At 49.9% G+C, this 23,950-nt stretch overlaps 1 protein-coding gene across 1 annotated transcript in view; it reads left to right on the top strand.

Annotated features, from left to right (window-relative positions):
* CHAT (choline O-acetyltransferase) overlaps nt 1-19,039 on the top strand; it is a 50,460-nt gene extending 31,421 nt beyond the window's left edge. Inside the window, exons 8-15 of the mRNA XM_004286383.1 lie at nt 332-501; nt 4,804-4,904; nt 5,858-5,986; nt 8,570-8,692; nt 11,638-11,779; nt 11,915-11,977; nt 16,840-16,977; nt 18,702-19,039. Of these exons, the coding sequence (XP_004286431.1) occupies nt 332-501; nt 4,804-4,904; nt 5,858-5,986; nt 8,570-8,692; nt 11,638-11,779; nt 11,915-11,977; nt 16,840-16,977; nt 18,702-18,971 (1,136 nt within the window). The 3' untranslated portion in view covers nt 18,972-19,039. The remainder of the gene's footprint in view (nt 1-331; nt 502-4,803; nt 4,905-5,857; nt 5,987-8,569; nt 8,693-11,637; nt 11,780-11,914; nt 11,978-16,839; nt 16,978-18,701) is intronic.
* Nucleotides 19,040-23,950: the final 4,911 nt, after the last annotated feature.

A 23,950-nucleotide genomic window follows, 5' to 3' on the forward strand; every position in this document is an offset into this window, starting at 1 on the left:
AACATTTACAGGGAAGGTCCCACACCACCCCTTTTCATCCTGGCAGGCAGGACCAGTGACCTCACATCTGGGGTCAGAACTGGCTACAGCTGAAGGGCAGGACTCTTGCAGGGACCCTGACGGTGAGCTGGCCCCTGGGGTTAGCATAGAAGCTCAGGACAGTCAGCCTGACTTCCCAGCCCAACCCCTGGGGTGGTGGGGGACTCAGGACTGGCTCAAGATCTGGGTGTCCATACGTGTGTCCGCCTGTGGCATGTGGGGCTCTGCAGAGGGGACCCCGGGCCCGGGGCAGGGCAGGTGCTAAGTAAGGCCGTGCTTGCCTTCCCTGCAGACTCCACCAACAGGGACTCTCTGGATATGATCGAGCGCTGCATCTGCCTGGTGTGCCTGGATGCCCCGGGAGGCGTGGAGCTCAGCGACACCAACAGGGCGCTCCAGCTCCTCCACGGCGGAGGCTGCAGCAAGAATGGGGCCAACCGCTGGTACGACAAGTCCCTGCAGGTAAGCCTCCCCCTGGCAGGGCCAGTGGCCGGAGCTGCCTCGTGCTTACATCCAGCAGGCTCTCTTGCTGGCTTCTGCTGCCTGGGAGGTTGCATCTGGGGCCGAGGGAGCGGAGGACATGTGCCATTGGTGTCAGGTCCTGGACTGCCCAGAACACTTCTCAGGAGCAAGCGGCCAAACCCAGCTCCAACCCCCCTAACCTTCTTGCAGCCCAGCCTAAGGGGCCTCTGGGTCAGGCCTGGGGCTCATTCCCCATCTCCCATCACACACTGTAAGGTGGGGGCATACCAGGGGCTCCCATCAAACAAATCCTCAACACATTCAGCAAGAAGGCACATGAAAAGATGCTCAATATCACCAATTATTAGAGAAATGCAAATCAATACTACAACAAGGTATCACCTCACACCAGTCAGAATGGCCGTCATCAAAAAATCTACAAACAATAAATGCTGGAGAGGGTGTGGAGAAAAGGGGACCCTCTTGCACTGTTGGTGGGAATGTAAATTGATACAGACACTATGGAGAACAGTATGGAGGTTCCTTAAAAGACTAAAAATAGGGCTTCCCTGGTGGCGCAGTGGTTGAGAGTCCGCCTGCCAATGCAGGGGACACGGGTTCGTGCCCTGGTCTGGGAAGATCCCACATGCCGCGGAGCGGCTGGGCCCGTGAGCCATGACCGCTGAGCCTGCGCATCCGGAGCCTGTGCTCCGCAACGGGAGAGGCCACAACAGTGAGAGGCCCGTGTACCGCAAAAAAAATAAATAAATAAATAAAACTAAAAATAGAACTACCTTATGATCCAGCAATCCCACTACTGGGCATATACCCTGAGAAAACCATAATTCAAAAAGACACATGTACCCCAATGTTCATTGCAGCACTATTTACAATAGCCAGGACATGGAAGCAACCTAAATGTCTATCAACAGATGAATGGATAAAGAAGATGTGGTACATATATCATCTGGGGTGTTGGGCCATGGACCCGTGTCGGGCTGTGGCCTGTTAAGAATCGGGCTGCCCAGCAGGAGGCGAGCGGCGGGGGAGCGAGCAAAGCTTCATCTGCGGCTCCCCCTCGCTCCCATTACCGCCTGAACCATCCCCTTCTCCCCCCAGTCCATGGAAAAAATGTCTTCCACGAAACCAGTCCCAGGAAGGTTGGGGACCGCTGATATATACAATGAAATATTACTCAGCCATAAAAAGAAACAAAGTTGGGTCATTTGTAGAGACGTGGATAGACCTAGAGACTGTCGTACAAAGTGAAGTAGGTCAGAAAGAAAAAACAAATATCGTATATTAATGCATATATGTGGAATCTAGAAAAATGGTACAGATGAACCTATCTGCAAAGCAGAAATAGAGACCCAGACGTAAAGAACAAACATATGGACACCAAGGGAGGGAAAGGGAGGGTGGGATGAATTGGGAGATTGGGATTGACATATATACACTACTATGTATAAAACAGATAACTAGGGCTTCCCTGGTGGCACAGTGGTTGGGAGTCCGCCTGCTGATGCAGGGGAAACGGGTTCGTGCCCCGGACCGGGAAGATCCCACATGCCGCGGAGCGGCTGGGCCCGTGAGCCATGGCCACTGAGCCTGCGTGTCCGGAGCCTGTGCTCCGCAATGGGAGAGGCCACAACAGTGAGAGGCCCGCGTACCACAAAAAAAAAACAACAACAACAGATAACTAATGAAAACCCACCATACAGCACAGGAAACTCTACTCAGTGCTCTGTGGTGACCTAAATGGGAAGGAAATCCAAAAAAGAGGGGCTATCGGTATACATGTAGCTGATTCACTTCTCTGTACAGCAGGAACTAACAAAATATTGTAAAGCAACTATACTCCAATTTAAAAAAAAAAAGAATCATGTCTGATGCCTGAAGATGTCAGGCACCCTGACATCTTGTCCGTCACCCTGACCTGGCCATGTCGATATACCTCCCTTCATCCCTGAGGAGTAGGGTAGCCCAGCATCTCCACAGAAGAGAAGTCATAAAATGAAACAAAACCATTCATATATATACTTTTTAAATTTATTTTTATTTTTGGCTGCGTTGGGTCTTGTTGCTGCACGCGGGCTGTCTCTAGTTGCGGCGCGCGGGGGCTGCTCTTCGTCGCGGCGCGCGGGCTTCTCATTGCGGTGGCTTCTCTTGTTGCGGAGCATGGGCTGTAGGCGCACGGGCTTCAGTAGTTGTGGCTCGTGGGCTCTAGAGTGCAGGCTCTGTAGTTGTGGCGCATGGGCTTAGTTGTTCCGCGGCATGTGGGATCTTCCCGGACCAGGGCTCGAACCCGTTTCCCCTACATCGGCAGGCAGATTCTTAACTACTGCGCCACCAGGGAAGTCCCTGTTTATATATTTTTCATTCACGTGACATCAGCCCAGAAACAAGACATTCACTTTGGCCTGGAGAAAAATACTCACACAGATGAGGATGAAGATTGGGCCATTCATTCCCGTCCCCCGTTCTTTTACCCCCGCACGCCAATCCTGTATCTAATCTCATTTGTAAAGCCCCCGCACTTTCACAATGACCATATTAAGTAGCACGCGGCCATCTTTATGTTTTGATTTAGCATCACTCGCACTGGTAAGCATTTCTAGGCCGCCTCTCGTTGTTCTCCCTCTCTGTACCCTACATTCTGCAGGTTACCCTTTTTATTGGTTTGCATATTGATTCTGCTATTTCTGCTGAGTTCTCTCCCTGCTGCGCTGGCTACTTAGCCTCCACCAGTGGTGCTAATGGCTTGTAATCTTTCATGGAGCAGCTGTGGGATTGAAATGATATAATGGATGTACAGGACCTGAAATATAGTAAGCCTTGGTAGTGGTTTTTAAAAGATACCATTTTCCTCCCTTTCTTTTAGCGACAGGGACAGAAAAGCACTAATGTGTGAGTGGGCACAGCCCTCCCCTCCTGCCTCACGTGGATGACCATGCCCACCTCTGGGCTCTTTTTGCAGGCAGGACAGATTATCAGGGGAGCTGGAAAAGCCAAACAGGCTCCATGAATGTGAACTGTAAGGTTCAAGAGTGAGTCTCAGGACGGAAAGGCAGGGGACACAAAGGGAGAGAGCAAAGAGCCTACAAGGGATGAATCTCGAGAGAAGCTCTGTGGGAAGCGTGTTTGCTTGAAGAATGGGAGAAAAGTTTCGGGCAGCTATGAGATTGGAGGAGACAGGGAGACAGCTCAGAGGTGTGCTGTGCCACAGTTCCCTGGAAGGTCTCATAAAGATGTCAGTAGCTTGTTGGTTTGTTTTGCTTATGGATGACAGGCTAGTACCTCTTGAGTGTGATGCTGTGCTGAGGTGGACCTCAAGGCAGCCCCACTTTATTTGCGTTATGCTTTAAGAATCAGGTCTCATTCTTCTTGTTATTTTCTCCTAGTCCTTTTGTACATACTGAGTATGCCCCTTTTCCAAGTCAACTAAATCCAGCCTTTGTACAGTCATAAAAATCATAAGTAATCTTCACAGTTCCCGTGGGCCTTTCATACGCCTTCTCTCTAATCCTCACATCGATCTGGTGAACTGGGCCTTATTGGATCCATTTTAAATGAGAGCAAACTGAAGCCAGAGAGTTGAAGTGTCTTGTCAAAGCTCTCCCAGCTGGCAGGCGGCAGCCACAGAGCTGGAATCAGGGTCCCTGACTTGAAGCCCCGGCGGCAGTTAATGGGGCATCCTCCGTTCACCTTTCTTTCACTCCCATCAAGGGACATTTTATTTCTCCCTAGGAATCCGCACACCACCCAAAATGGATCATTATCGTTCATTACTCATTTAACAAAATTATGAAGCACCTACTATGGGGCGATCCTGGGAATAATATCAGGGGTGGCCAAACACACAGCGTCCATCAGACACATAATCACACAAAGCAGACCAGGATGGTGGCCTTTATGTGCACCGTGAAGGGGAAACAGGGCTAACAGGAGACTAAGGGGCTTGCCCAGCACCCAAGGGGAGTGTGTACAGCCTCGGCGTGGGCTCTTAGGAATCGCTGGGCTACTTGGGCCAGGGAGCTCTGGGCTCCACCTTCACTGCCTGGGGCATTTCTGGGAAGGAGGTACACAGTTTAGAGCTGTCTTGAGGCTCCCATACTCTCAGGCCGTGGCAATGGCATGCAGCGTTCTTTTCAGGAAATGATGTGCTTTGGTGTCCCTAGAGGAGAGTTTCCCCCTGAGAGGTGGGGGCAGAGGGAGAATGCGGGGTTCCTGACCTGGGGCCAAGGTGCTGGTTTGAAATATTGACTGTCCCAGAGGTCCACTCACTTCTCTTTCCTATTGCAGTTTGTGGTGGGACGAGACGGCACCTGTGGCGTGGTGTGTGAACACTCCCCTTTCGACGGCATTGTCCTGGTGCAATGCACAGAGCATCTGCTCAAGCACATGTGAGTCTGGGAGCAGGGCCCCTCCCGAGCAGCCAGAGGAGGCAAAGCCAGACTGCCAAGCAGCCTCCAAGCTAGGCCAAGGAAAATGTGGGTGGCCGCTGGGGGGCCGCACTAGTCTGGAAAGTGTCTTAGCAAAAGGTGAATCTGAAAACCAACCTGAGCAAGGCATCATAGGCTCTATCGGTCATGGACAGAAGGGGCAGACTGAGCGACAGGTTAGGGGCAGACTGAGCGACAGGTTAGGGGCAGACTGAGCAACAGGTTAGGGGCAGACTGAGCGACAGGTTAGGGGCAGTTAGGGCAAGGCTTGGCCAAGAATTCTCAGCTTTAAAGGAACATCTGCTTCGGTCCAGGGAAGTCCAGGTCGATGTCTTGCTTGTCCAGAGTCAGGGCTGGGCCTGCTGTTGACCCAGCACAGAGGGGAGGTCTCTGAGCTGCGCCTCTTTCCTTTCCCTTGGGCTGGGTCTCTGTCTCCAACTCCCATCCTGCACAGACTGAGTACTTCTGTGTCGCTTAAACACACCATGTTCCTTCCTTCGTTCACAATTTTGCTCATCTCTCCTTCTAGGATCTTCTCCCTGAATCTATAAGTTCTTCCATGATTCAGGAACTCTTCAGGATCTCTGAAAACCCAAACCCGCCCTCGTAAACAGAACAACACAATTTGCTTGTTCCATTTGCCCCCGAGTGTTTTTTAAGGGTTAGTGGTGTAGCGGTCAAATGGAAAACGTGAAAAGGAATACTGGGCTTTGGAGTCAGGTGGAACCGGATGGAATCCTAGCTCTGCCACTCACTAATTTAGGTGGCCTCTCTGAGCTTCAGTCTGTCCATCTGTTTCATGGTTTGGGGGGCAAATCGAACTCCAACAGCTAAGATGACTGCAGCACAAAGAAACAAGCTGCCCGCAGCCCCCCAGCTTGCAGGCCACAGGAGGTCACCACTTTGTCCTGCAGGGTGAAGACCAGCAAGAAAATGGTCCGAGCCGACTCGGTCAGAGAGCTCCCAGCACCCAGGAGACTGAGGTGGAAATGTTCTCCGGAAATTCAAGGCCTCTTAGCCTCCTCGGCAGAAAAACTTCAACAGTAAGGAGAATCCCAGGTCTTTGGGGGTGATGCTCTGGGGGTCACCCTACAACGCCCCCGCCCCTCCAGCTACCAAGGCACCCTGGAAGCTTCCAAAGACCCCAGCCACTCTGCCTCCTCTCACCTGCCTCCGCCCACCCCCTCATGGAAATGTAGTCAAACAGAAGGGGAGTTATAACTCTTGGGGAAATAACCTTGCTGAAGTATCCATCATTTCCATAAAATGCAAACGTGGAGCTATTTTTTTCCACAGGTTTCACCTGACTGAGCAGAGTCAAGGCGGGGAAATCATCCTCTGCTTTCGGGGGAGTCATAAACAACTGGTTTGAATAAGTCATTTGAATCCAAGCTATTTCAATTTGCTTGAATTTACACTGCAACTTGACAAGGGGCCTTTTTTCCCAAGGGCCATGCTGGCCCTAATGGGACCTAGGCAGGAGGGCCAGGGATGGGTGTGAGCCCTCACTGACAGTGGCAAGGTGTGCTGGGAGCCACGGGCTGGACTTTGGTTGTTCATTCCCTCATTCAATAAGTGAGCATGAGTACATTGATTCATTCTTACATTCATTCATTCATCAAACACGTGTAGAGCTCTGGTGTGTGCCAGGCCTCTGGTAGGGCTCTGGGGACACAGAGATCAGTGTGCCACGGGGCCTGCCCTCCATACTTTAGTGGAGGAAGTGGACCCCCAACACAAAAATATCAGATGCAATGAGCACCAAAACCAGAGAGAGGCATTCGAACCTGAACACACAGAGGACACGGGAGCTGGGCTCTGCCAGGATGCTGAGGGAGGGCTTTACAGAGTTGGGCCTTGAAGGATGACTAGGAGTTCGTGGTACAAGCAGCTGGGGGAGAGATAGGTTCATAAGAGATCAGGCTGGTTTGGAGGCCAGCAAGTGAGAGAATGGCCAGAGTTGGGGCAATAAAGGGAAGTCAGGGTCACATTGTGAAGAACTTCATGTCCTTGTTATGGGCACTGGAAGCTGTCCTGTAGCACTGAGGAGCCCCTGGAGGATTTTGTGCATGGGTTTCGGGGAGCCAGTGAGGAGACCGTGGGAATAGCACAGGTGAGCAGGACAGAACGTGGCCGGGCTCAGAGGCCGAGGGATGGTGAGGATGAGCCCACAGTGAGCTGCTGGGGAGGTTGAATGGCTTTCCACGGGGAGGAGGAGAGGCCTCAGGTGTTCATCTGTAAAGCTGTGCTCGTATCTCAACCCTACGGGGCTGTTCTTGGGACACACAGGCTGTTAGGAGAGTGAACTGGTGGGCTGGTGAACCCTGGGCCATGGAAGGAGCCCCTTTACTTTCAGGGATTCAAGCAGGAGTCACGCGGTCCCGAGACCCCCAGCTTCCCTTTCTGGAGGACCAGAAAAGCCAGGAGAGGCCTGTGGGTGGGGAAGCAGCAGGAGCTGAGGGGGGTCTTGAGCTGCCATGGAAGGCAGGCAGGGTCTGATGGCCAGGGCTTGGACAAGAGGTTCCCAGGTGTCTGTGGTGACTGTAAGCTCAGCCTGTTGGGGGACGGTGGGTCAACAGGCCCGACTGAGCAGTGAGTTCCCATGAGCACTGGGCCCTCTCCGAGTCCTGATGGGTCCCCGGAGCCTGGCATGGCCCACCGAGAGCTGAGCTCACATGGCTGGAGGGATAATTCAAGGCAAAGCAGGCAGGGAACAGAAAATCCTGCGGGAGTGTGGGAGGAGGGTCAGGGCTGCCCACCTAGGGCTCTGCGCGCGCGCACACACACGCGCGGCTGGTGAACGGGCGGCGAGGACCTTGCTGGATGTCGCTTCAGGCAGCAGTCAGCCCGGACCCCAGACTCATTATGAAGGAGGAGACTGGTCAATATGTGAGGGTGGGCGTTGGGGGAGACTGGCGCTGGAAGGTCTCAGTGTGGACTCAGGGACTCTTCCTGCTGCTCTGACAATGATTCGTGAGCAGCAAAGACCTACGCATGTCAGGGGAGGCTCAGCAGCCCTTTCTGGGTAAAATGGGTTTTCAGTCACCAGCAAAGCCCAGATGAGCAGCTCTTGCTGTGGTGACCGTGACCAGCGGCCAGGCTCCAGGCCTTTCTTCCATAGCACGACAGGGACGAGTTCAGTGAGGAGATGCTGCTTGCAGCCATCAGAGAAATGGGCTTTTCCCTGGATATAGGGGATTTGCAGGTCTGGCAGGATGGCCAGGATGCCCAGAGTCCACGGGGATGCCAGGCACACCTTCCCAAACAGATCGAACGCATGGCCTCTCTCAGGCCTTCTTCTGTGGGCAATTTAGGACTTTGTTTGTGGGCAGTGTTCTCCCTGCCCATGCAAATGTCCCTCGTGCTTCCACGTCCTTCCCTGCAGCCAGGCCCACCTCCCCTACCCCCAGAGCAGGGCCACTACCCAGCCAAGCCTCACCTTTAGCTCAGAGTCACCCTGCTTGGCATGCCTTCTGCACTTCCAAACCTCAAGGCCTGTCTCTGACAGTGCACTGGATATCTAGCGTGCTGGGATGTAGACCAGGATCGAGAAACTTCTTTAGACCCTGTGGTGAGTGCATTCTATCTTGCATGCGATGAATGCATCTTTTCTTTTTCTTCCACAGAATAGTAAAGAATCTCGACTTCACCGTTTATAAATTTGATGACTATGGGAAAACATTCATTAAGCAGCAGAAATGCAGCCCCGATGCCTTTATTCAGGTGGCCCTCCAGCTGGCCTTCTATAGGTAAGTACAGCCTGCTAAGGTGGGCTGACTGACAAGCTACTCTAGAGTCTAAAATCATCTTGGAGGGAGAGATGACTTTCTGTGGGCCTAGAGGATGGGGGTATGATCAGGGCAGGCTGCATGGAAGGAGGTGTCACCTAACTGGGTTTCAAAGTGTGAGTCCAACCTCAGAAATGAAAAGAAGGATATTGCAGTCAAGGAGCTGGCGAGCGATGGCCCAGGGGCACAGAGCTCACGGGGAAGGAACGCAGAACTCACAAGGGCCAGGCAGGTGATGAGGACCTCAGGTAGGGAGGCTGCTTCTCCTGCTGATCTCACCCAGCCCACCTAGGTCCCTGTATAATTGTGACCTGTTCCTCTCCACCTTTCCTGGCCTTGATAAGGAAACAGAACTAGCATCCCCACCCTGCCCACCCCGGAAAGGGGGTCAAGTCAAAGACTTGGGGCTTGATTTTTTTCTGTCTCTCATTCCCCTCATTCCCATGTCAATTCTCCTCCAAATGTCTACCCTCCATCCTCTTCCCTTCACCTCCACTGCCATTGGCCCCTCCGAAGCCCCCATCATCTAGTGCTTGGTCAACTGTAGCATGCCCCGGGGGGTCTCTGCTTCCACTCTTGTCCCCTCTAATCCTGTCTTCATGAAGCATGAACTTTGAAATATGCAAGTCAGTCTTTATCACCTATCATGTTTCCCTTCACGCTTAGAACAAAGTCCAGCTCCCTGAAGGGCTCCCTGTGAACCAGCCTTCCCTGGGGCCCTGCCCCCAAGCTCTCTTCCGCCTGCAGATCTTTGCTCTGGCTCTGCCTCTGCCCACCCACCCGTCACCACTGCTCTTCACGTACCAGCTCCTTCCCACCGCTCAGGTCTCAGCCCAGGTGTCAGCCCTCAGAGGCCACCTCGGGGCTCCTTGCCACCCAGTTCTCTGTCACAGCACATTGTGCTTTTTCCTTCATGGCAGTCGTTATTCATGTGGACTCCCTTATTCATTGATTTGCTGACTTTGTTTTCTAGACTGTCTCCCCCAGGCATGATGTTCTGGGTATCTTGCACACCTGGGACAGAGTAGGCATCAGGGACTGTCACAGACATGAGAAGGAGTTTTAGCCCAGGGTGGCACAGTGAGGTGTGTGGTTTAGAAAAATCTCTATAATGGTAGCTGTGTGTTGGGGAAGGGATGCAGCGTAGGGAGGTAAGGGTTGAAGGCAGGGTTGGGAGCCTAACTGGTCTTTTATAGGAGGTGAAAAGTAAAATGCAAAATAGATCTTCCTCAAGACAGGGCTGGCCCCTGTTGGTGTCAGCGTTCCAGAAGCTATAGCTCATAAACTGGCACGGGCAGTAAATAGCACTATGCCCCCACCAGAACCTGCCTTCGGTTTGCAGCTGGGGAGGCATAAAGCGACCTTGGAGAAAGCCGGGGCAAGGAGGTGTCACTAACGAGCAGGCGGCATCCCAGAGCCCAGTGTCCCATGCAGGGGGCTGTGACTCATGGGGAAGGGAGTGCAGCCACTCTGTCATCTGTCAGGCTGACGCCACCCCACACAAGGACTGTGCTCGTCACCAGGACATGGGGACCTCACCGGCAGGACCTGGCCTCTGGAACTGCAATCAATGCCGTTCTGATACTCAGATGGTATGTGGCTAAAATGGGCCACGAGGTCAGTGTTCTGCTGGTGCCATAACTGGGGACACTGCTGCACTGGTGCCCCCCTGGCAAGCACTTCAGAGCTTCAGATCCAAAGCCCAGAGGGGCTGGTGGACACTGCATAGAGCCTCCCAACTCCACCCTCCAGGGATCTTTGCTGTCACTGGACATGGCCAGGAATAGATGTGGCCAGAGGCTCCCGGGCTCATTGAACAGGCAAAATACGACCTGCTGCCCGTGGAATGCATTCTTCAGAGTTTCAGCTGTAACAAAACAGACAGTTTTTAATCTGCTCCTACATTCAGCAGAAACCTGGAAGCTACCTAAATTGGGGTTGATCAGCGACCAGCCAGTGATGGCGTCTACTTTTGTGCTCGGCATGGCATTTGCCCCCAGGGGCTAGAGAGATACAGGAAGTGAGCTCCCTGCCAGAGTCTTGGGGAAATGAGACATAAGTGTACAGAAAGTGTCATTCGCTTGGCAAGCCATACAGTGCCAAGCACTGTGCCAAACCAGACTCTGCCTTCCCTCCTCCTGGAGCTCACCCAGGGTGGGAGAGACGTGCCCTGAGAAGGCCAAGATACAGGGCCCCAGCTTGCTGTGTGACTTCGGGGTGTCACTGCCCCTCTCTGAGTTCTGTGTCTTTCCCCTCCCTGACCCCAACACCAACAACTTTCCTGACTGGTGAGAAGGGCGTGTGCCAGCCTGGCGTGCAAGGGGAAGAAACTTGCTCTGGCTGGTCGGGACAGCGGCCACTGCTCTTCTGGTCACAGACGTGAGGGAGGAGAGGCACAGCCCTTGTGCCCATGGGTCTGTTTGGAAGCCCTGCTGCCCCTGGATGGTGAGCCTCTGCAGCAGCTGACACCCACGGCCACTAAGGCCCCCTCCCTGCCTCCATCCATAGATCATGCTTGAATTGTTTCTAAATAAAACAGGATTCCCTCAAGAGTGCGAATGATGAATTAGTCCATGCTGTGCTATTAATCAAACACTAATTGGATCTCGCAGAAAACTCTAGGTTTCCCACCAGACTGGGACTTTAAAAAAACTACCAGTCACGTCTTCCTTATTTTATATCCACACAATATCACCCACGCAGGAAAGTGTGCTCAGCTCTTCGTATCCGAGGCTCCCCGACATTCATCTTTGGGGAATCTCCTCCAGAATTCTATTAGCGTTAAAATGAAATACTGTGCAGAGCGAAGGCAGGATTGTAAAAGTAAGGGCAGCCAAGGCTATTTCAGCATTTATGACTCCCTGAGAAGGCAGCACCGTCTGCCATTCCTCCTTCATCCTGTGCAGGCTCCACAGGAGACTCGTGCCCACCTACGAGAGCGCGTCCATCCGTCGGTTCCGTGAGGGACGGGTGGACAACATTCGATCAGCCACTCTGGAGGTGCTGCGTTTCGTGAAAACCATCACTGACCACACGGCCACCGTGCCGGTAAGTCCTGCTGGCCCGAGGAGTCTCAGGGGGACCGCCTGTCCTCTCGGCCCCGAGACAACCAGCTCCTTTAGCTTGTCTGCCACTGAGCACCCTCTTAAAGCCCCATGCGCTGTGTCTCTGGTCCATTTACAGGATTCAGAGAAGCTACTGCTCCTGAAGGATGCCATCCGAGCCCAGACCGAGTACACAGTCATGGTGAGTGACCTCGCCTCAGCTCAGGACTGTGGGCTGTACCCAGTGCTGGGGCCTCGGCATGGGCTCTGGGTGACAGCCAGGCCACCACCTGTGCAGCGACTTGGTGAGAGCACCTCACCTCTCAGAGCCTCCTCTTCCTTATTTTTAGAACCTGGGTAACACACCACTCCTGGTTTTTACACAGATTTTACAAGAATGCAATGAATGGTCTTTGAAACAACAACAATAATAATAACACCAACATGTATAGCACTTTACAATTTATACAAGAGAGTCAGATGTGTGGTGGTTTGCCCACTTGGCACAATCTCAGGTGAGGCGGTATTTATTCCCACTCAGGACTGGTTTTGTCTTCTTATTCTCCATGTATTTATTTATACTGCCTGTGAATTAAAAAAATATATTTGCTGAAAGTTAACGGTGAAATCGAAATTGTAAGGGAAATGTTTCCCTAGTTTAGGGAAATAATATATTTTCTAGCACTGCAAAGCCATCATTTGCATACAAACAGAGAATAAGCTACTACTTGGGCTGGTGATCAATGTATTAATTGCAAATCATTCTGACACAGTCTCTGAAGGATCATATAATCTCTGAAAAGGAGTTGACTGATTTCACTCTATATACTTGAAAGCAAGCACAACACATATCTGGGTTTTAGAACTAGCCAATGTAGGCTTTTCTGTAATTCAGTTGCTAGGTCCCTGATTCATCGGAATAGTTAAGTGTTTGTTCTGTTTGGGGAAAATCAAGCTCGCTGTCGTGTGTTCAGTGGGTAGCCTTTGTTTTCCCACTTTATGCCAGGCAAGGCCCTGGGTACTAGGAAATAAAAAATGAAGCCCTATGCTTGGGGAGTGTACCGTGTAGTTGGGAGAAGAGGTCTTACATGCTTCAGGAAGTAGCAGAGTACATGGAGTAGCAAGCTCCTTCTTCTGCTTGGGAAAGCCAGGAAGACTTTTCAGAGGAAGTGGTGCTTAATATGAGACTTGAAGCATGAAGAAGTGCTTGTCAGGTGGGTATAGAAGGGAAGGATGGCCCCAGAAGGGAACAGCATGTGCAATGGCAAAGAGTCTTGAGAGAATAAGACCTATTGGAGGGAAAGCAAGTAGTTCCATATGTGCAGCTTGCAAAGGACAGAAAAGCAGGAAAGCTCGTGATGCTGGATTTCCCTGTCACAAAGCTTACCCTGGTGACCAGGTAGAAGGACTGGTTGGAGCGTAGGGTGGTCTGCCAAGAGACAGAATTAGGGACCTAGATAATGTTTAGGGAGAGCTGGTAAAAGGACTGATGTAGAGCAGGGGCGGGGGGTGTTGAAGAGGAAGACACAAACTTCTGATCAAACACGGTGAACTGAACACAAGGGTTTACTGTCACTCCCTCTAAGACCCTCAAAAACATCAGCAAAGGGGTTTTTTTAAGCCATAAATACACTAGAGCAAAGAGAATGGGAAAGGAGGTGACAACAAAGTTTCAGAGCTGGAAAGCAGAACAGATGGCATCTGATTTAGCAGACCAGAGAAAGCTAAAACCCAAGCAGACAGTGAGGGAGACCCAGGAGCCCAGTGAAGTGCACTGCAGAACCTCAGAACGGCTCAGGTGTTGGAGGCTCCACCAAAAGTAGGAGTGCATGTGGGACTGAAAAGAAGAGGATGATCTATGTGAGAAGCAGTTAGCCCCTCAATTCCTCCTTTGACCTTAGTGTTGTCCAATTTCCTTGGTGAGGAAAAAAATCAAATACAAAGATCAGGAATAAAAACATAATTGGGCTTAACATCACTGGAAGGTGGAAGATGCTGAAACAATACCTTCAAATTCTGAGGGAAAATGATTTTTAATGCATATTCTATACCCAGCTAAACTATCAAATTTGAAGCTAGAATAAAGACATTTTATACAGATAAGGTCTTAAAATTTTTACTTATTAAGCTCTCTTTCTTGTAAAACTATTGGAGGATATAGACCACTAATGTAAGAGAATAAAGCACGAAAAGGAAAGTCATAAGCTCAAACATCAGAAGATTCAACACAAGAAAGAGGTAGAGAAAGAGGATGAGAGTAAAGGGAGATCCCATGTTGACAGCTGTTCATCAGACCCAGAGAACAGAGGGTCCACAGAGAAGCAAGAAGTGAAAGGAGAAATTAAATTGATAAATTATCTGATACATTTTAATGTATTAAGGGAAGTTTTACACTTCGAGCTAAGGGTTTAGGAATCAATTAGTTACAGATACATAGAAAGGTAAGCAAGTGGGAAAATCATAGTTTAATTATTTACAAATTGTCATTTCTAGGGAAAACAAAAAACTGAGTAAGAAAGGAAATCTGATTCTAATACACTACAGGACTCAGCTGTGAGTACCTGTATAATTATAACCATGTAAACACTGAATATTGATCAAGCAACAAGGAGTTCAAATGTAACTCTATTTGGGAGCATAGGAGAGTGGAAGTGTATTTGGGGAGTGGGGATATAAAAGAACCAAAGCTTCATCTTCTATAATAAGAAAACTGAAAAATGCAGTAACGGCAATCTAAGCATGTTGTTTAGAACTAAGAAAGTCAGTCGCTAAAAGGGTTCCAAGTGATTGCTTCTGTGGAGTGAGACTCAGTGCTGGCAAAGTGACATAAGCCTTTGGCTTACTTGGGTTTTTTTTTTTTAACTATAAATATACAACTTTGATAATAATTTAAATTTTTATGAAAAATTTAGAAAAATATCTTCCAAAGCATTGCCATAGGCTTCTGTTGTTTTAACTATTTTAAGTTGGTGAAAACGACAAAGTAAAAGAGACGAGGGATGGGAAGAGGAGAGCTATAAAGATTCTTTGTAGGTAAATCTGGTACCTGGTTGGCCGTGCAGGGTAAGGGACAGAGGAAGGAAGCCAGGAGACCTCCAGATATCTGGCAAGTATATTTGGTAGTGGTAGTGGAGAAAGGAAATTCCAGGGAAAGGAGCAAATGTGATCCAGACTCGCTATCACATACTCGCACAGCACCTTATGCTTTTCCTTCCTAGCATTTACTCGGTTTATGATCACAAGCTTATTTGTATGGTTGGTTAACATCTGTCTCCCATCACACTCAGCCTCCGTGAGGCTGAGTCTGTGACTGCTTTGTTCTCTAGCAGCTGCTCAGGCACATAGTAGGTACTCAATTAAGATCCCTTGAATGAAACGAAAGACTGAATGCTGAGTCATTTTACTCATTACTACTCATGGCTCTGATCCAAACAACCTGTTAAATCAACCCCAATTGCTACAGTGACTTCAGAGATGGTGAAAACAGGGGTGGATTGGCTGCTGCACAGAATAGCTGCTTTGATAGATCTACACAAATCAGTCATTAAACAGAGGCAACCAGAGAAATTAAAAGTGCATCTACTTCATAGCTGGTCTGTCTCACAGTTCTTCCCCTCTGTCCTAAGGGGGCACGTCTAAAATGAGCGGTGGTTGTATAACATGTCTTTTCAGCCCATAATTAGGGGCATTTGGAGAGACTGGGGCCTCTGAGTCATCTTTATGCATTCATTGTCAACTGAAAGAAAACAGCTGTCAAATTCCAAAACGTGACTTGTAAACCTGAACAAAGTTCATTGTGATGGGCGGTTTCCTCCCAGGTGGGGCGTTAACAGCTAAGTGGCCATCTTACGTAACCGTGAAACCCCCAAGAGTTGCTCACAATGACCCTGTTGTTGATCCAGAGGTTAATACGAGAGACCAGATGTGGCCCCCATGTCTCCATCAGCCCCCCGAATTGCCCCAAACAAGCATGTAATCCAAGCAAAACCCATGTGCGTGCTACACATGCAGCCTCCAGCGGGGAATATGAAGAATGAGTGCCCTGGCCTCACTGCCACGCTTCCAGCCACACCACCACCACCCCTGGGCTCCTCCTACACAGAAATTCTCTTACCACTGCTTCCACTGCTATTCTCTCACCCGCCCTTTTTTTAAAAGATTTTTTTGATATGGACCATTTTTAGTCTTTATTGAATTAGTTACAATATTGCTTCTGTTTTCTGTTTTGGTTTTTTGGCCACGAGGCATGTGGGGTCTTAGCTCCCCGACCAGGGATTGAACCCACACCCCCTGCATTGGAAGGCGAAGTCTTAACCACTGGACCGCCATGAAAGTCCCTCTCTTATCCTTTGATAAGAGTTCAAATACCTGTGACAAAAAGGAAAACCCTTTCTTCATCCAAAAACCCTTGAAAATGTGAGCTGAGCCTCTGCTAAGCTGTCTAGTTCCTGTCTCAAAATTATTCTTAGATTACGAACCCAGTTTAGTTGAATTGACTCTGAGCCTACGAAACAGCAGCCAAGACTCAGGAACAGACCTCAGTGCTCTCTACCCCTCAGTCCTTGGGCTCCTGCTGGAGTATGAAGTGTTGGTTGTGGTGAGAGTCTGTCCAGTGATAGCCCGGGGCACCCCTCCCCATGCTTGGATGGGGCCCAGCACCCGTGCTCCTGCCCGGATTCCTGCCCTACCTGAGAAGGCACTGGGGATGGCCCAGCCGACCCCACTCTTTCCACTTAGAGCACGGAGTAGTTATACACAGTGTACGCCAGCAGGGACCATGCTGTTGGGAGGACTCAGACTCACTGACTTTTAACGGAGGCATCCTCGTGTTAGAATCCAACCTGCTCTGGCTCATCCTGTGTACATAGAAATGCACAAGGGCCCAAGGAGCAGAGACCATGTAGTACAGTGGTCAGTCCTGGGCAGTCACTCACACACGTGGTCTGCAGCAAGTACTGGGTTGGCGAGAGCAGTTAGACTCCCCTTTAAGCACTGCGGACTAGAGAGGAGGGGAGGAGGGGGAGCCCATGTCTCATGTCCTGTTCTTTGTCCCCAACTACCCAGGCCATAACGGGGATGGCCATTGACAACCACCTGCTGGGGCTGCAGGAGCTGGCTCGGGAAGTGTGCAAGGAACTGCCCGAGATGTTCACGGATGAAACATACCTGATGAGCAACCGGTTTGTCCTCTCCACCAGCCAGGTACAGCCCTAGCACGGCCGTCACCCAAGAAGCCACTTAGTGGAAGCAGTGGGCTCTCTAAAGAGCTCGGTGTCTACAGCCCACTGCTTAGAGTCAGGCAAGTCCTGGCTCTGCTCCCCGTGAGCTGCGTGGCCTTCAACGGAAGGACCTGAATGCTCAGAGTACAGGTCTCCCCACCTTCTAAATGGGCATAAGCATGAATGCCACCTTAGCAGAGGTGGGCAGGATGGGAGAACACCCATTCTGGTGTCCTAACCATTAGGCTTACTCCTTCCAATGTTGCCTGAGACGTGGTGTTCCACCATGGTGACCACAGGCTCTGAAGCCCGACAGGCCCACAGCAAGGTCCTGGCTCAACCAGATGTGACAATATCGGTGGAAAGCCCAGCCCAGCGGCTGGCACAGACAGGGTCCTCCAAACAGGTCACAGCCATTATTCTAAGGGGCCACTGTTGGCCCAGCATCTCGTAACCAGTGCTACGGGCTTGTTCTGTTGGAGGACCACTGACACAAAAACAGAATGCAATCCATTAGAGAGAGGCAGGGGAGAAATTACCTATTCCCCCCACCCCCGCCCCCGCGAATGTCAATTTACTAAAACTCCACCTCATCTGCGAAAAGCTGGACGCGGGCAATAAAAAGGGCTGATAAAGTTGTGTTTGAGGATAAAAGCACACTCAGTAATTTCATTTTGGCATTATGGCAGTGAGCTTGCAGACGTGAATAAACGAGGGCAGAACACAGCAACATAAATTCTTCAGGAAACCATCCATGGGCAAAAAGTGCTTGGGAACGGCTTTATGGCCTTCGGCTGTTACACGGCAAATTTATCTGACAATGAGGTGACTCTATTAGCAAGACTAATGGTTGGTTCTGCCCCATTAAAATGGCCAGTGTCATTTCTGAAGGCTCGAGCACACAGAGCCTGTGGGTTTAAAGCAAACCCCACCCTGCACCTGCTCAAGAATGTGCTCTATTTGCCCTCTAAAGCCAGCTAATAAAATTAATTTAGGGTGTGGTGACTCATTTTTCCAACTGGAATGAACATGTATGGCTTGAATGCCTTCAGAAACACTTCCTTGGTTTGTGATCCAAATTACAAAATCTCTGCCCTCTGAATTCAAAACATGTCAGGTACATAACTAACACTCCAGTCGGTGGCCAGCTCTGAAACGCCCAGTGCCGGGTAATTGTGCGTGGCCAGGCTGTGGGGAGAAAATCAGACCAGCCAGGCAATACTGACAGTAATTAAGGATGTGGGAAAAATCGACAGAGAAGACGAGCCAGATTTCCTCCAGTTCATAAATTACTCCCTCTGGGAAGCCATCTAACTGTTGGGTGCCACCAGGGTACCATTTAGTAAATTGCTCTGATTGCCTCGGTGATTCAAACAGCCCCCAGGTGAAGGAGAGACTCGGCTGAGACCCAGCACCAGGTCACTCTGGGAGCTTCTGACTTCACAAGTAGAGCAGATTTCACACCAGGGAGGACCTTACGGCCCTTCTTCTTCTGATTTCATGCAGTTAGATGGGTTTGTTTTGACGACTCTGGCTGTGGCCATCCATGATGAAGCAATCAGTTGATGGGGTTAATTCAGTCAAACACCCAGGTGGAAAATAGTCAAAGAGAAGCAAATATCCCATCGAGGCCCCCGGATTGTTGGGACGCCATGCTTTATAGCAGACTTTCAGAACAAGCAGCTTCTGACCTGTCCTCTCCTCCAGGTGCCCACCACCATGGAGATGTTTTGCTGCTATGGTCCTGTGGTACCTAATGGCTACGGCGCCTGCTACAACCCCCAGCCAGAGAGCATCCTTTTCTGCATCTCCAGCTTCCATGGCTGCAAAGAGACCTCTTCAACCAAGTTTGCAAAAGCTGTGGAAGAAAGCCTCATTGAAATGAGAGGCCTCTGCAGTCGGCCACCGTGTGCCACGGGCAAGCCACTGGTGACAAAGGAAAAAGTAACAAGGCCCAGCCAGGGGCACCAACCTTAACTGCTGCCACTAGGTTTCACCTCCTCAAACCCAGCATTCTGCAGCTGCCAGACCTTGCCGAACCCCTGTCCCAACCCTTACCCCAGCTTTCTGTAGCTCCCCTGTAACTATGGACCCCACACATAGACCACACTGAGGCATCACACAAAGCTGGATGTTAGGAGGAAAGCGTCCCTCATGATGCATGGGAATCGTCATCATTGATCAAGGTGCCCTCAGGCCTGCGCACTGGGATATAAAGCCAGCCTGGCCCAGAGGTGGCCTGGGCGAGATGGGGAAGGCACCACTGACTTCCCTCCATGGCCATGGAAGCTTAATATTGGTTTGCTTCCCAGCAGGACCTAGCGTGTCCAGGTGATGTTTCTGCCCAACGAAAGAGTCACCTTATTATGTGCAATGTACCCAAATGAACCACAAAGGAAGAGGCTAACTCCAGGTCATTACCTTGTGTCTTTTTGGGAGGAGTAGGGGGCTTTGTTTTCAGATTCAAAGCAGTGTGATCACGGCATTCAGAATGACCTGCCCCGAGACACACAGGCCTGTAAGCACTAACCCACCCCCCGACATACACACACACACACACACACACACACACACACACACACACACACACACACAGAGCACAAGTTAATTTAAAATATAATGATCTGGGCCTGCAGACACATTTCTCCTTTTGCCTCCCGGAAGCAGCCTTCCATTGAGTTCAGAAAATCTGGTCCAGCTAGTCTAAAAGGGAAAAGAAATGGTCTACCGTTGCCCTGGAGTAGCTGCTGCTCCCTGCTTTCCCCGGGGACGTGGCAGGGACCACTTCCCCAGGGATCCTGCCACTTGCATTTTTTCTGGTTGCATTCCCACCCGCCTTCACAAGAAACATGCCCTGATAGGTGATCTGTCTCTTAGAGGAGAGAGGGATGCTTCGGGGGTTTTCTGCTGCTGTTGTTTATTTGTTTTGTTCTGTTCATTCTTAAGAGAGGCTTTTAAGAAAACCACTGTGACGTTAATTTCAGATCTCAGCGGCCTAAGCAGGGCACCCTTGGACAGCTGGGCTCCTTTATGTGGAGGATGTTATCTAGGGATTCTGCCTAAAAACTCGTGTGGAGGAGCCCAGAGCAGGGCTCTCCACTGGCCTGGGGGCTGAGGGCACAGCTGGCAGAGAGAGGGGTTGGGAGAAGGGAATGGCCACATGAAGAGCCAGCCCTGACAGAGGGGCAGACAGTCCACAGAGCCGAGGTGAGATTGTCTGGGGAGGCTGTGATCGTGGAGGAGATGTGAGAGGCACTTTCTGCTGGGGCATACTTTTATGGGAAAGCAACCAGAAAAATCAAAACTGCAAAAAGCTGGGGCAGCCTGCCTCTGTCCAGAGGAGGTGCAGAACTGGGCTCCCATCACACTGAGTTCTGCCAGGCTCCCTGCGGGGTTTTCTGGAAAAGCCTCCCTGCCCCTGCCCATCCTGCTCTGTATCGCTCTGAGCCCTCCACACTGGCCCAGGGACCCCGCACGTGTCCCTTCTTCAGACCACTGCGCCACCTCTCTGCACTTTGACCTGTATGGAAGCCGGCAGGGCTGAGATGGGATGGGCATTTTAACTTTTACTGGGCTCTTTGTAACACAAACAGCCCAATGTAGTGAATTCCTTAAACCCCTGGTTTTAGATTGCAGATTTCTATTGGATGATCTGGGAGATTCTGGCACTGCCCTTCAGAATTATTGGTCTACAGGTCCATGCTCCTTCCCTCACACGTCCACCTTCCTGCTCCCCCTGGAAAGGTGCAGCCCAAGAGTTCTGGGAATGTTTGGGGAACTGCTGTCCACCTGCTGTAGGTTGACCCAAAGCCACTTATCTGTTCTCATCAAATGACCATGGTGAAGATCCGAGTTCTCTTCTGGTTTCTCTCCATGGATTTCTGGGCAGGCAGAGAACTCTGGTTTGGGGGATCAGACAGACCCACTGACCTTGGCCAAGAAACTTAAAAGCCCAGAGACTCAATTGCCTCCAACATCAAATGGGGAAAAGAGTGTCCCGGCCTTGTGAGGTTGTCAGGATTGTATAGCACGTGTGTAAAGGGCTTTCCACAAGCAGGTGGGCACTGGTGCCTGCTGTCAGGATGATGTTACCCCAGCAGGCATTGTTCAAGTGATGTTTGTTTCAACCTTTCTACACTGATTTGACAGAACCAAACTCATATCTGCCGTTCTCTGAGCATAGGGAAAGGAACCTGTCTCTGTATATTCGGATATCAACCATGTGTGGATGGCAGACATTTGGCTGGAGGGAACACCTCCTCCCTCTGAGGAAGGGGCTGGAAGCTGGTCTTCCCCCTCCAAGAACTGGTGGGTGCACTGAGCCTTATGTAAAGGCAATGCTGAGCCATGGCCATGGGCATCTCTGTGGGGACCCTGGTAAAGGAGACTGTTCCAAGTGTCCCCAAAGGGATGGAAAATGAAACTTGGAAACAGACATTTGGGGGACAGTGATGCATAATAAAAATGTATGTGGCCACCTTACAATATTGCTAAGTTTCCAAAATATATAAAGTTGATATTTGAGTTCTATTTTTATAAAATAGTTCTAGATTTATGGCGATATGTACATGTGTATTTATAGCCTTTCAATTTTAGGTTACAGTTTTGTGCTCTAAAGAAATACATGTATGACTAAAGAACTGCATATTGAAAGCACTATATTCAAATTATTTAAAGACTGTAAGTCTGTATTCAATAAAATGTAATGCCAAGAAAGATGGTGTTGGCTATTGTTTCTACCCAGAAATGCTATAAAAATTCTGTAGTAACTTCTGTGAGCTGGGTCAACAATTCATTCGCCTCTGAGGTCTGACAGCAGCAGTGGCAGATGTCTAAAAGACAGGGGTTGGGAGAGAAAAGGGGGGAAGGAACTTAGTCTCTCCTAGTGTGTGGCATGCCACCATGGGGTGGGGGTGAGGGTCAGAGAGGCTTCATGGGATGTTTGTGATCAGGTTGGCAGAAACCTGGGTGTAGAGATGGGTGTTTCCACTCAAGCCTGCACGAACATGCATAAGCAGAATGAAGTGGAGGGAAAAGCATCAAGCTCAGAAGTGGGATGCCTAAACTGGAGCCCCAGGTCTAGCTCTAGCTTGCTGTTAGAGACAGAGTGACTTTGGGGATGTCACTTTCACCTCTCTAGCCCTCAGTTCCCTCACCTGTAAAATGGGGATGTTGATATCAGCACTACCCATTTCCAGGGTTGTAGCAAGATGACAGAAGATGGTCACTGTTCGAAAACTTAGAAGTGATGTAAAAACTTAACAGCCTTACTGCAGGCTCACAGGTACATGTGCACAGAGGTTCCTGTACCCTGCACAGGTATATTCCCAGCTGCAACATCCCCTCCACAGCCCCAAGGATCCACAGAACCAGAACTGAGCTTCCTTCAAATAGAAGCCCAAATCGAACCTTAAAGTGTATGAATTTGTGTGACTGGAGTGCAGAAAAGCATTATCCAAAAAGACAATGGCTAAGAATATTCCGGGAGCAATGGGGGGGATAGGAAGGAACAGGAGGAAAGTAATGTGGGTTTGCTCTTATTGATCACATATATCACACGTGGCCCCAAAATAACAAGATATAGGTGACAGAGAAGAGTACCAACAGGCAAGCCAACCCCCAACATGCAAAATAATACCACCCCCTCCTTGTTGTCCCTGAAGGTCCTGAGAGGTAGCCATTGGTACATTCAGGTAAAAATGTAAGGAGGAGTCCTTCCTAGGTTCACAAGAGCAGCCATGAGTTTCCAAATTACTCCTAAGCAGTTCTTCTTGCGGGTAGAGAGAAAACCAGTACCTTGGTTTCCCTTTATAAATTCAGGCAGTCTCCCTGCTTTTATGTTTCTCTGAGTTTTCTTTCCAAAGAGGCCTCTTGAGTCTGCAGGATGAATAGTATGGCATCTGGGGGAAAAGCTGGCCTCATCTTTCTCAAAGCCCTGTTCTCCCTCATTCCCTAAGGACCAGCTCTCTCCTTGTTCTTTTCTTTCTGCTTCTTCCACCTCCTTGTGGGATTTCACTTTCTATTTCTGTTCCTTTTATATCGTTGGACCCCAGGATTCTGTCCTTGGTCTCCATTTCTTATATTTAAGGAGCCTGCAAAATGGCAGGCTGAGCTGGTACAGAAGGTCCCCTTCTGCCTATAAAAACATACACACAAAGAGGAAGGAAATTTTAAACATAGAGTCAAGTTCAAAAGAAAGAAAAGAAATCCCCACATTCCAGAAAAAAAAGGCTGTTCAAAACAGAGCGGTGAGTGGGAGCTAAAGGTATGTCGGACCAGACACAGACTCCAGTGGTTGACAGTGGGCTTTTCCACCCCTGCAAGTTGACAGGACGTAACCTCAGCCCAGCCAAGGTGGGAGATACAGCTAAACACCCCTCACAAAACAGGAACCTCAGAGGGGTGTCCCAACACGTTTCTAAAAAGGACTAGAAACACTCTTCCCATCAGCCCAGGGGAGCATTAAGGAACCAGGCCATTCACTCAGGGCTGCAGATGGTGGAAAAAAGACATCCATGAGAAATCTAATTATAAGCTTATGCCACATGTGGATGTAGAATCTGAATGTATACACCTTATCTGTAAAGCAGGAATTCCAAGCCAATAGTTTATTTAAATTGCCTGGGTTAGTCAGATCCAAAGGGTCTCAGCAGAATCAAGTATAAAACCACTCTCCACAACCCTGGACACACCAAACCCCCAGGGGGAAAACACTCCATTAAAAATGAGCTCACAGTCAAAAAATACAAACAGCACAAGAGATGGCTCACAGGAGGGAAAGCAGCGGATAAAAGAAACAGGTGAATAATATCACAAAGGCTGGAGAAAAGAGATGACTCAAAGAGAAGCCATGAAATAGATGTGTTTAACATTATAAAAAAATAAAAGTACAGGAGAGATACATATAGAAGTTCACAAAGGAGAGATTAGATACAGTGGGGGGAAAGCACTATTCA

This window comes from Orcinus orca, chromosome 14 (assembly GCF_937001465.1).
Source record: "Orcinus orca chromosome 14, mOrcOrc1.1, whole genome shotgun sequence".
In the NCBI taxonomy this organism is placed as follows: domain Eukaryota; kingdom Metazoa; phylum Chordata; class Mammalia; order Artiodactyla; family Delphinidae; genus Orcinus; species Orcinus orca.